Here is a 13,488-nt window from a genome sequence, read left to right as displayed (position 1 = left end):
TACTAAACCAAAATAATTGGTTGTCAGGGAAAATTCTTTTTATGACCTACACTTAATCTGAAAGGCAGTCTACCTTTAACTCTTTTGATTCAATAATAATTCTATACCTGTCTTTTTGATTTATATTATAATGCCATGTCTAAATGTTAATTTAAAAGCTAGAACATCAGCATTAAAATCTAATCTATAATGTTTTTCATCTAAGGAGATTTCAGACTGTTTGTGAATAAAAAAACAAGGATAAACTCAACCCAAGAGTTAATACACGGAGTACTAAATGCATGGAGTAATTGAGAATATAATTAGAGTAATGCATTGTTGTTTGTTTATCGTCCCAGGTCACAGTTGAAGACTATGAGCAGGCATCAAAAAGTCTGTTGAAAGCATTATTCATCAGGGAGAAATATGCCCGTCTAGCATACCATCACTTTCCCAGAACCACTGCCAAGTTTCTGAGGAGTGCTGAGAATGACACATGGAGTGAAGAAGATGACATTCTGCCAGGTAGGTGTGCTGGCAGACACTTTAAGAAGAATGCTATGTAGGCTATTAAACATGTGTTTCTAAATTATGACAATTACAGACAGCACTCCCTGCCCAAGTGAGGGTGAGGACCCATACAGTATGGAGGACATGCCTCAGAACCTGAACTACATCCTGAAGATGAAAGATGGCATCATATATGTATATGATGATGCAGACGCTTTGAGTAAAGACGAGCCACACAGTTTACCATACCCAGACATGGAGACCTTCACTATCGACATGACTCATGTCCTCGCCATGATTGCTGACGGTCCAACGTAAGAACAGAACGTAATGGAATGTATTTCAAGAGCATATTGCAAAATGTTTTGACAGCATAAGAACCATTCTTAATTATCTAACACACAACCAGCCAAGAATTGTAGCTTTTAGGTGCATCTTTAAAATTCACTAGTTTAAACTACGCTGTATATCTGCTTTGTATACATTGTGCACATCAGCCTGATGTCAAACTATTCCATATATTTTTCCACCTGTTTTTAGGAAGACTTATTGTCACAGAAGGCTTAACTTCCTTATGTCCAAGTTCTACTTGCATGAAATGCTGAATGAGCTGGCAGAGATGAAAGAACTAAAGTGTGTTCCACATAGGGACTTCTACAATGTCAGGAAGGTATGAAATAACAATTTGTCAGGAACGGTTCATTCTGTTTCAAGTGTCTGTTTTCAAAGCTGTTTGGTCTGTCTAATTTTAGTAAACAATTCACCCAGTGTGCTTTCATTACATGTACGACTGCATTTCGCATGCTCTTTCTCTATCATTGCTGATAAGATGGGAATAAGGAAAAAGATCAGCACAAATGGAGCTCAAATCTAGAGCATTTAACTATTTTCATAATCCGATATGACAACTATTGACAGCCTACATCAATCTACATTTTGGGAACAGAAGAAATCCTCTTTGCTTCTTCATACCATTCCATGGATTTTTAGCTCCTCTGGCCGCAGGCCAGGCCGGATGAGCTTATGCGATCACGCATCATCGTCTGTCCACAATTTACAAAAAAAATCACTACTGCTCCTACAGGATTGATCAGATTTCGATCATGTTCCCCAGGTGGGTGTGCATAAAAGATGTCAAGATGGTGGCACCGCCTGTCATATTTATGATTTTATGGGCATCTGAAATTTAAAGCTCACACAACAGTAGCTGGTATGAGCTACAGCCTCATTTTTATTATAACCATTGGTGATGCTGATGAGCTTGGTTCTACACAAGTCCAAAATTATCTGGCTTAGGGCTTTTGTGGACTGATCTGCACACCAAAAATGAAACCCTAAACTGATTTATCTTCTTTGGATTTTTGTTTTCTTCTCATTTTCAGCCCAAATCTCACCCACTAGCTAACTCTCCCATGATCGTTATCATACCGTAGTTCCTTACTGGGAAGGGTGGGGCAAGCATGCGCTTCAAGATATATGAAGTCGACCTTTCAAACTCCTGCTCATTCAGCATCACAGAGCAGCAGAACAATTGGAGGAAAGTGCCATCTACAATCTTCCACATGCATGAGCTTTCCAGATGCCTATAATGGCTAGTGTTGCTGTGATTGCCAGGGGCGTGAAAGTATGCCATTCCTCCTGCTCACAGAACACAGCCAATTTTGTCCTGATTTGAAGTTGTGATCTCTCAATGATGGAGCAAATTTCTTTGTTTTCTACACTTTTTGGGAGTCCAAATTGATGTCTTTATCTTTGAAAGACAAGGGGGCTTAACCCTGTTAGCCATTTTATACCTGCAATCTCTGGTATGAAACCTGACTAGACAAGAGATAACCCTATCAGAAAAGCTCTTTTCATAAGATCTGTATTTTCCTCAGAAACACCGTGCACCTCTTGATCCAGATCTGATGTGATTTTCATTATGTTCAGGTAGACACCCACATCCATGCAGCAGCCTGCATGAACCAAAAGCACCTGCTCCAATTCATACAGGACACATGTAAAACAGAAGCAGATCGGGTGGTGATGGAAAAGGGTGAGAAAAAGATCACCCTAAAGCAGGTGTTTGAAAAGCTCCAGATGGACCCTTACGATCTCACGGTGGACTCGCTGGATGTACATGCTGTATGTACTCCTTATACAATACTGGCATTTTACTTTACATGAGCATCTAGAAGTGATCTTGACCTAACAAATGTTTTAATCTCAGGGCAGGCAAACGTTCCATCGTTTTGATAAGTTTAACTCCAAATACAACCCAGTAGGTGCAAGTGAGCTTCGTGAAATTTACCTAAAAACCGACAACTACATTAATGGAGAATATTTTGCACGTCTTATAAAGGTAAGATAAATGCACTGCCTTCCCTCGTATAAATACTCTTTCTGCAGTCATAGCCAATGCTTTGTGAGGTGTCATAAAGCATGTATTTATGGTTGTGTATCTACATTGTTGCTGTTTATAGGAGGTGGCACATGGTCTGGAGGAAAGTAAGTACCAGTATGCAGAGCCCCGCCTCTCCATCTATGGCCGCTCTCCCAATGAGTGGGAAAGCCTAGCGAAATGGTTCATCCAGCAAAAGTTGTACTCACCCAACCTAAGATGGATGATCCAGGTGCCAAGGATATAGTAAGTGATACAGGCCTATGGCTGTGAATGAGAACATTATTTTGTGCCTGAATACTGTAAAATATTATGACACAAAATGTGCATTTTGTCACGCAGTGACATTTTCAGATCCAAGAGGATAATTCCGAACTTTGGCAAGATGCTTGAGAACATCTTCCTTCCTCTATTTGAGGCGACTGTTAACCCTCAGAAGCACAAGGAAATTCATGTTTTCTTGAAATATGTGAGTCCTGAATTGATACAATTCCAATAAGTCCTCATCTCATTATCTCTAGCCGCTTTATCCTGTTCTACAGGGTCGCAGGCAAGCTGGAGCCTATCCCAGCTGACTATGGGCGAAAGGCGGGGTACACCCTGGACAAGTCGCCAGGTCATCACAGGGCTGACACATAGACACAGACAACCATTCACACTCACATTCACACCTACGGTCAATTTAGAGTCACCAGTTAACCTAACCTGCATGTCTTTGGACTGTGGGGGAAACCGGAGCACCCGGAGGAAACCCACGCGGACACGGGGAGAACATGCAAACTCCACACAGAAAGGCCCTCGCCGGCCACGGGGCTCGAACCCGGACCTTCTTGCTGTGAGGCGACAGCGCTAACCACTACACCACCATGCCACCCCCAATAAGTCCTATTGAATTATATTATTAGTACAGGTTAGTCATGTTTGATTTAATGACCAGGTGTAAAAATATCAATTCAACAGATGTGTAAACTAAACAAAAACCACTTTACCTATTGAAAGGTCATCTCAAGTGGATTAAAACAATTAGTATTGGCTCACGCTTTAATTCAAAGATGCAGAGAGACATTTTTTATGGACTAGTGTTTCTATATCTTTTCAGAATGGACCTGTTTGCTGTTCCCTATCTGTATTGTATACGATAATTTCCTTGAAAAAGTGCTTGGTGTTCATCTGCAGGTGACAGGCTTTGACAGTGTGGATGATGAGTCCAAACATAGTGATCACATTTTCTCCTATAAGAGCCCTAAACCAGAGGAATGGACAATGGAAGAAAACCCTCCGTACAGTTACTACCTCTTCCACATGTATTCCAACATCATGGTTCTGAACAACCTGCGAAGGTAAATATTTAATTTTATTCAAATTCAGACAAGTAGTCAAGATTCATTCACAAGAGTTACTCTTGTTGTTATTATATGATTGCCATAATAATAATGCTTAAACAAGTAAGGAAAAAATAAACATAACAGGAGGTGATGTTGGAGGAAAATCAGGGAGTAGAAGATATGATGCAGGGTAATGCTTTAAATCAGGCTTTTACCGTACGACCCTGAAGTTGATTATTTGCCAATAATTTTCGACACAACCTTTGATTTATTCCTGTTCTATCACAGCAATTAGTCACATTTTTAACAAGCGTTGCCAGACAAAACAAACCTCACCCGGTAGCACTTATGATGAATATGAAGGAAGATGTCATGAAAAAAACGATTTTGACCTTTTTGGTGACCTTGGCCTTGTGTGTGAACATACTTGGCCAATAAACATGGTTCTGATTCTCATTTGCACACCGTACTGCTCTCAGCCAATCAGAACACACCATACTGTTCTCAGCCAGTCAGAACACGTCTGAAAGAATATGAAGGAAGATATCGCGAAAAAACGATTTTGACCTTTTTGGTGACCTTGACCGGATGACCCTCAAAATGTTGGAGGTTCTATTTGAGACCAATGCCCATCTATCCTGAAAGTTTCATGAAGATTGGTCCAGCGGTTTTCCCGTAATATTAACAAAGAAAGAAAGAAAAACAAAGAAACCCCACTGAAAAAAATACCTCGCCCCCTGGTGGACTCTGTCCCAGGCGAGGTAAAAATTTATTCAAGAATGACACAGCATACTTTTTTATCCCCTGCTGGCCAAAAGGCCCAAAGGGGGATTATGTCGTGGTGAAGTCCATCTGTTCTCACCTTCAACTCCTCTCACAATTTTTGGAGGAATTTCACAAAACATGGCAAAAGGCTTTGTTACAGGACTCTGATATGCATCTTGCAATTTCATTTGCAGTATATTGTAGCAGGGGATATTGTGCTCTCAGGGCACTCTTGTTATTTGTTTATTATAGTTACATTTAATATTGTGGAATGTCCACAAAACAAGTCAGTTTCCATTATCACTTACATTATAACAGCTATAAAGAGTTGTTTCCTCACTAGCCTCAATTTTTTAGTTCATCCGGCCATAGGCCAGGCGTCATCTGTCTGGACACGTTGTCTGGATCACGCATCATCTGTCTGTCATCCGTTGTCGTCGTCCGTCCACAATTTACAAAAATCGCTACTCCTCCTACAGGATTGATCGGATTTCGATCAAACTCGCATACAATGTTCCCCAGGTGGGGTGTGCATAAAAGTTGTCAAGGTGGTGGCGCCATCAATTATATTTACAATTTTATGGGCATTTGAAAATTTTGGGTGACTTGTCACATTAAACGCTATTCTTCGTAAACTGCTAGGATGTTTTCACTGAAACTCACCCAGAAAACTCTAAAGACATATTCCAACAAGAGTTGTTCACCAAGTGGCGCCGCCTACCATGAATGCGGCTACACACGGGTCATGCACAATTTCACAAAAATCGCTACTCCTCCCACAGGATTGATCAGATTTTAAACTCCCACACAACAGCAGTGGCTGGTATGAGCTACAGCCTCACTGAGGCTATTTTTTTTCTCTCCCTTAATGTTTAATAAAACAAAAAAAGCAGGTAACTTGTCAAGTTGAGAAATCGCAAAGCCCTCCATCCTGTCAACACTGTTGCAAAACTTGGTTACAGCTTAACCTATGACTGTTCCAGAGTGCTGACACTTGACACCTCTTCACAGAAAACTTCACCACATCAATAATTAAACACACTAAATTCTGTTTGTGATGAATGCGCCATACACGTCCCATGTAAACAGTTATTATGGAGATGATGCATTAGAATGAGTGCATTTAATATAAACCTGTGACTTGCCTTGCAGTTGGTGCTACTATAAGAGCTGCTGTGGTAGAAAATTAATCAACAACTTCTTTGAGATAAAACAGTGCATTAGTATTTGATTTTAATCATCACTTTTTTGACACATGAATAAATGATTCATTCTGCTCAAAGATATGCACAGTATGTGGGTTTTTTTTATGCCTATCAACTCCCTCTATATGCTAACAGCTTATGTTATTTTGTAGGGAACGTGGCCTCTGTACCTTTCAGTTCCGTCCTCACTGTGGAGAAGCGGGCTCCATCACTCACCTGGTGTCTGCCTTCCTCACTGCAGATAATATCTCTCATGGCCTCAATCTGAAGAAGGTTAGTGCTTCAGTCAAGCGCAAAGGATTTTACACCTATTCCTAGACATATTTCAAGCTTAAAATGGTCCTATTCTACTGGTAGCTAATTTTGCTTCTTTCTAGAAATAAACACTTGAAATAAGCAAAATTATCATTCAAATCATTTCCTTACGCTGAGCGAACTGCAAATAACTGCCTACAAATTACAGTGGAAAGCCATTTTGCTGCAAATAATGGTCTGCTCATGCACAGTTACTTCGCACTTTTGTATTTTGAGTTCTAGGAGATGTAAATAAAACAGTGATTGCATCTGATTTCTTTATCATTTGACTTGTTGCACAAACTTTATAATCAGTATTTAAAAAAAAATTGAATGATGAGTTATTGAACTCGGTTTTCATAAAATATTGTGATTTGTTAGTGACTCGCAAGTAATTATTTGCCTCCGCATTCAGTATCGGCAAATAATTGCTGCTTGCTCACCACTAACATAACATTACAGGCGTTTCGCAGATGCTCTAATCCAGAGTGACGTACCCAGAGCAGCCTGGGGAACAGTTGGGGATTAGGTGCCTTGCTCAAGGGCACTTCACCCATTCCTGCTGGCCCAGGGACTCGAACCGGTGATGTTTTGGTCCCAAAGCTGCTTCTCTAACCTTTAGGCCATGGCTTCTCCCATGGGGAAACAAATCACCATATTTTGTTCAACCTTGTCCAATAATTGCTTATCTGCCAGTCAAATATGAAAATTTCAATATTGCTATGAGAAATATTTAGAAATTAGCTTAATCATCTAATCTAAAAAGATATTCTTCCTTGACAAAAATTTAAGTGAAATGTCATGAATTCAGGTTTCTGTACTTTATCCCACTTGTTTTTATGCAGGTGATGAATTTGCACCCAAAAATCATAATTTAAATTAACACTTTTTTTTGTTTTTTAAAGTTTCTTTTTTTTTAAAGGTCCCATGGCATGAAATTTTCACTTTCTGAGGTTTTTTAACGTTAAAATGAGTTCCTCTGACCTTCTTAAGTCACCCCAGTGGCTAGAAATTTCATAATGTGTAAACCAAACTATGCCCAACATTTGAGAATGGCGCCTCAAAACGGCGCGTTGATAAGCTCTTCCCTTTACTACGTCAGCAAGGGAGATGATCCCCACGCCCCCCCTCTGGATTCCCACCCACTGTATGGATTACCCCGCCCAGTTGTAGTGAGGAGACCATAGAGGACACAACATGGCATCGCCTAAGCGAGCGAAACTTGGAAATTGCGCTGTACATGGATGTGACAACACAGAAAGGAGTCTGTTTTTACTGCCGACGGGAGAGCCCCTGAAGACGCAGTGCCTTAATTTTATTTACTTCAATAATACGCCGTCGAGTCTACCTAAGACGGTGTATGTTTGTCGGAAGCATTTTCCTGAGGAATGTTTCCACAACTTGGGACAGTACATGGCAGGTTTTGCACATCAACTGTCACTGAAGCCTGGGTCTGTACCAAGCATCCCTGCCGCATCAGCCACAAACACCGAACAAGTAAGTGTATAACTGGTCGTTTGCCGTGTTTTAAAATCGGTGCGTTAGCCTAGCAATGGCTACATTAGCTGTGCAGCTAACCGCTTCCTGCAGTTAGCCAGGTAATCTGCGCTACAAAACTAAAGAGCATGCAGCATGCTCTGTTAAACTGAGTTTAGTCTGGAAATCGACTGTAACTTATGAGCTTATGTTTGACTATTGCTCCGCAATGCATGTCTTCTGTTGGATAAGCGATATGTTGCTGTAGTTGCTGCTTCTATCCTCTTTGGTTATGGAGTGCGTGTTCAAGCCTAGGGTATTATACGTTCGTAAACTACCACTCCGAACACTCTCACTCTCTGTTCTCTGTGTCACGTTGAGTTTACGAAAGGAGTCCGAGGGAGAACGGGGTTTTGTCTTAGCAGCGTGGCTACAGGCGCTGATAGCAGCGAGTATGTGTGTGCACGCACAGCTTGGTCAAGCCCCTCCCCCTATGGCCCACCCCCACCCTCTACCCTTCCCCGCCTCCTGCTTCTCATTAGCAAAACGACGCACTGGGAAAAGCGCTGAAATGGGGCTTTCTCCCAGGAGGCTATATTTACGTGCCGAGGGTTCATTTCGAGAAAGGCTGCGGATATAACATCCGGAAGCCTCCACGAGCCCGTTTAAAGCATCAACAAACCACCATGCCATGGGACCTTTAAACAGAAATATCAGACGTTCGTACTAAGCTGACTGTTGCATATTAATAAAGGGAAGACCCCACATTCACTGCTGAGGGATGACAAGAGATGAAGCAATTGGTTTTTCAAACGATGACCACACACTTGCAGTATGTGTGCCAATTTCTTCATGACTTGTTTGTTTGGCACGTTTTGGACTGTCATTTGTCTGCTTTTGTTCAGAGTACGGTATTAACCCAGCGATGGTAACACACCTTTATTTTGATGACCTCTCAAATATTAGCAGAATGTTTGAACACCAATAACGACTACAAATCCTTCACTTTATGAAATGTCTTAAAGCGAGACAGCCTTTCGATTTCATAAAATTGGTGAAATTTAGTTCCCTCTGAAATTTGGTCATTGTGATATGTTTATTTCTGTAATACCTCACAAAATATCAGACCATTCTGTGGCTGGGAAGTTATTTAATTTGAGAGGATTCCCGAGCAAATAATGTGCATGAAATCGCTCACTTCGCAGTCAAGCAGACAGAGGAAGTCCGTGTGCGCATGTGCAAGTTTACCTTGATCATACACTGACCATTACATCACTCTGTCGCTAAACGAACAGCTGATCACACCGAGGTGTTCACTGACTGCCGACATTTATTAGATTGGTCTTGCATTTCCTTTCCTTCACAACATAACGTCTTTTCTTCTTGCTTTCCATTACTGTAGTCGGTCTTTCACGTTTCATTCGCACACTCACCTCCTCCGTTTTTCTCTCCTGTTTCAAATTTGTATCCCACAATGCCTTGCGTGAACGGGGAAAGCCCACCACGTGATGCATGACGTAGTATCTTGAATTGGATCATGGTGAAGCAGGAAAAAAATTGCGGAGAATTTAAGGCCACATGGCCCTAAACTTATTAATTGCTCTATTTAAAAAAATAATAATAATAAAATTGGAAGTCTGTGATTCAAATTCAGTAGCTTTCGGTCCACTAAACAAAAATAATTGGGTGTTGGGAAAATTTATTTTTATGACCCACACTTGAAAAATCTGAAAGGCAGTCTACCTTTAAATATGTTTAAACTCTGACCTCTTTCACCTGTGCAGAGTCCTGTACTGCAGTACCTTTACTACCTGGCCCAGATACCCATTGCCATGTCTCCTTTGAGCAACAACAGTTTGTTCCTGGAATACTCTAAGAACCCACTAAGAGAGTTCCTCTATAAGGGCCTGTGTGTCTCACTGTCCACTGACGACCCCATGCAGTTCCATTACACCAAAGTGCGTATTTCACACACTCCAGGATACCTGCAATATGATTCATGACGTACTTGATGCTTAATTTTCTTTCTTTTTCTTTGTATGTTATGCCTTGCAGGAAGCGCTGATGGAGGAGTATGCTATTGCAGCACAGCTGTGGAAGCTTAGTACATGTGACGTCTGTGAGATTGCTAGAAACAGTGTCATACAAAGTGGTATCTCGCATCAGGTACACAGCATTGTCTACTATTTTACACACTTTTGACATTAATGTCTGAAGGGCATCATGTTTACGGTCTTCTTTGGATATTTAATGATTCTAGCTCTCTCTCCTGAGAACCTTGAATAGGGGAGAGAGAGAGAGAAATCCTCTTTTATAGGTTTATGGCTCCTTGTCGATTTAATCTTGGGGTGGGTCTTTTTTTTTCTTCAATTGAGGTAGAGTATTTAATACTAGAGGCAAAGTGGCTAAGTGGTTAGAGCGCTTGACCACTAAGCAAACGGTCCCCGGTTCGAGCCTTGCCTCGGACGGTGATCTGGGGCTTGCCTCCTGTCCACCCAGCAGTGAATGGGGACCTGGTGGAAACACTGGGGAAGTTAAAGGCAGTGAGGAAAGAAACTGGCCACCCTACCTCACCATGCCGACGGCCTAGACAGAGTGTGCTCTCTAACAGGCACTCCCCAACATGCGTATGAAAACGTACAGTATATGGGACTCTTTGACTTTTAATACTAAGTCAGTTCTGGATTACAAATAAAACAAATGACTAACAATTGATCCGAGTGTAACAAATATTGTGTATGCAGAACTGCTCTAGGTTTGATCAGATGGCAGAATATTCATATTTAGAAATTTTATTTCTCAGTATTTTATACCACAGCAACTTGCCAATGCTAACAATATTTATTAATAAAAAAACATCATGCCTTTTAACCATTTAGAGTTAAAGTGGATAGATAACATAGATAATGTTGTGGAGAGTTTGTGAAACACGGTAGTTCCTGTTATTTCTGTTACAGCCAGTCATACACTTCTCTTTTTTTTTCTTCCCCCTTCCGTTTTGAAATAATATAACAAAACAAAAAAAAGTGCAGTTTAGCCATGTTGTGGAGAAACTGCAAAGTTGCCAACTAGAATACTTCTTTATATTGTAAAACGTCTTTACAGCTTTTTTTTCCTGATTTTTACACAACGCTGGAGACTGTTCTGGGGAAGGGGTGGGGGAGGGACCTCTTCACTTTTATTATCTCATCTCATTATCTCTAGCCGCTTTATCCTTCTACAGGGTCACAGGCAAGCTGGAGCCTATCCCAGCTGACTACGGGCGAAAGGCGGGGTACACCCTGGACAAGTCGCCAGGTCATCACAGGGCTGACACATAGACACAGACAACCATTCACACTCACATTCACACCTACGGTCAATTTAGAGTCACCAGTTAACCTAACCTGCATGTCTTTGGACTGTGGGGGAAACCGGAGCACCCGGAGGAAACCCACGCGGACACGGGGAGAACATGCAAACTCCACACAGAAAGGCCCTTGCCGGCCCCAGGGCTCGAACCCAGGACCTTCTTGCTGTGAGGCGACAGCGCTAACCACTACACCACCGTGCCGCCCTCACTTTTATTAATGATTATAAAAACTTTAAAACCTGCTTATGTGGAGTGTCCACCATACAAGTCCCCCATGTAGTTGTTACCATAGAAATCATAATGTATTAGATCAAGTGTCTTAACATAAACCTTGCAGCCAGAATGAAATTGTATGAAATTAATCAACACCTTCTGACCAATCAGAATTGAGCACTCAGCAGCATTGTGGTGTAATGTTTATCAGAGAAACTGAGGAAAAAACAAATTATTTTCCACAATCACTTACTTTTTCCACTTTCAATAAAAATGTTAATTCGAGTGTTATGAGCTGAACAGAACGAGTTAAGTGAAGTGTACCCACACCAAGGTTGTTACATTCATACTTCATGCCAAAACATCCCTCGCTTTACTGTCTTGGCAGCATGGTGGTGTATTGGTGAGCACCGTCGCTTCATAGCAAGAAGATTCTGGATTCAAGCCCAGCGGCTGACGAGGGCCTTTCTGTATGGAGTTTGCATGTTCTCTCCGTGTCTATGTGGGTTTCCTCTGGGTGCTCTGGTTTTCCCCCCACAGTTCAAAGACCTGCAGTTGAGCAAGGGCACCTAACCTACAACTGCTCCCTGGGCGCTGTAGCATAGGTGCCCATTGCTCTGCGTATGTGTGTGTGCTCATTGCTCACTTGTTTCACTGCTTCAGATGGGTTAAATGCAGAGGTTAAAGCAAGACGCCCTTTCAGTTTCATAAAATCAGTGAAATTTAGTTCCCTCTGAAATTTGGTCATTGTGATTTGTTTATTTCGGTAATATCTCAAAAAAACAGGCCATTATGTGGCTGGGAAGTTATTTAGTTTGAGGGGATTCCCTAGCAAATAATGTACATGAAATTGCTCGCTTCGTGCAGTCAAGCAGACCGAGGAAGTCCGGTGTGCCCATGCACAAGTTTTCATTGACTGGGCACTGACCCAGTTACGTCATTTTGCCACAAGACGAGGAGCTAATCATAACATTCGCATTGCAAGTTCAATAATCAAGTTGTGACAGAAAATATGACTGAGCCAATGGATCCTACACATCAAATGCTGTTTAGTATGTGTCTCCCGGTTGTAATTAGTGAAGAACATGCTGCAATTAGCAAACATGATGTTCCATGGTGACTCTTGCCTTAATGTGAGGCAAGAGTCACCATGGAACATGATGTTTGCGGATGATATTGTGATATATGTGGTGAAAGAAAGGAGGTTGAGTTGGGTTTGGAGAGATGGAGGTATGCATTGGATGAAGGTGAGCAGTAGCAAAACAGAATACATGTGCATCAATGAGAATGGGGATGAGAGTGTAGTGAAGATGCAAGGAGTAGACGTGAAGAAAGTTGGTGAATTCAAGTACCTGGGGTCAACTGTGCAGGAAAATGGGAGCTGCGATAGTGAGGTGAGAAAGCGAGTGCAGGCAGGGTGGAGCAGTTGGAGAAGGATTTCGGGAGTCATTTGTGATCGTAAAGTCCCAGCAAAAGTGAAAGGGAAGATGTATAAGACGGTAGTGAGACCAGCTGTGATGTATGGATTGGAGACCGTACCCTTAACGAAGAGACAGGAGGCAAAGTTGGAGGTGGCAGAGTTGAGGATGTTAAGGTTTGCGATGGGTGTGACGAGGTTGGACAGGATAAGGAACGAGCACATCAGAGGGACAGCACATGTGGAGAGCTTGGGAATTAAGCTAAGAGAGATGAGATTGAGATGGTATGGGCACATCCTGAGAAGAGATGCAGAGCATGTTGGAAGGAGAATGTTGAGGATGGAGCTGCCAGGCACATGAAAACGAGGAAGGCCAAAGAGGAGATACATGAAGGTGGCAGGTGTGGTAGAGAAGGATGCGGAAGACAAGGAGCAATGGAGAAGAAAGATCTGCTGTGGCGACCCCTAATTAGTAGGAGCAGCCAAAAGAACAAGATGATGATGCTGCAATTAGCCCAAATATGTATCTTTTTGAGGCGAACTTGAGCCTGGTCACTCATTTTGTTGAAGTC

At 41.8% G+C, this 13,488-nt stretch overlaps 1 protein-coding gene across 3 annotated transcripts in view; it reads left to right on the top strand.

Moving 5' to 3' along the window:
• The window catches only part of ampd3b (adenosine monophosphate deaminase 3b), a 45,405-nt gene that overhangs the window by 28,082 nt on the left and 3,835 nt on the right, over window positions 1-13,488 (top strand). For all 3 annotated transcript variants that reach the window (XM_060923771.1, XM_060923773.1, XM_060923772.1), the window contains 11 exons: window positions 339-504; window positions 584-803; window positions 1,030-1,159; window positions 2,419-2,613; window positions 2,699-2,830; window positions 2,952-3,115; window positions 3,212-3,338; window positions 4,046-4,209; window positions 6,317-6,437; window positions 9,719-9,892; window positions 9,990-10,100. In XM_060923771.1, coding sequence (XP_060779754.1) covers window positions 339-504; window positions 584-803; window positions 1,030-1,159; window positions 2,419-2,613; window positions 2,699-2,830; window positions 2,952-3,115; window positions 3,212-3,338; window positions 4,046-4,209; window positions 6,317-6,437; window positions 9,719-9,892; window positions 9,990-10,100 — 1,704 coding nt within the window. The remainder of the gene's footprint in view (window positions 1-338; window positions 505-583; window positions 804-1,029; window positions 1,160-2,418; window positions 2,614-2,698; window positions 2,831-2,951; window positions 3,116-3,211; window positions 3,339-4,045; window positions 4,210-6,316; window positions 6,438-9,718; window positions 9,893-9,989; window positions 10,101-13,488) is intronic.

This window comes from Neoarius graeffei, chromosome 6 (assembly GCF_027579695.1).
Source record: "Neoarius graeffei isolate fNeoGra1 chromosome 6, fNeoGra1.pri, whole genome shotgun sequence".
Lineage (NCBI taxonomy): Eukaryota > Metazoa > Chordata > Actinopteri > Siluriformes > Ariidae > Neoarius > Neoarius graeffei.
Note: the sequence above shows the minus strand (reverse complement) of the source record. Positions and strands in the feature narration are given on the sequence as shown.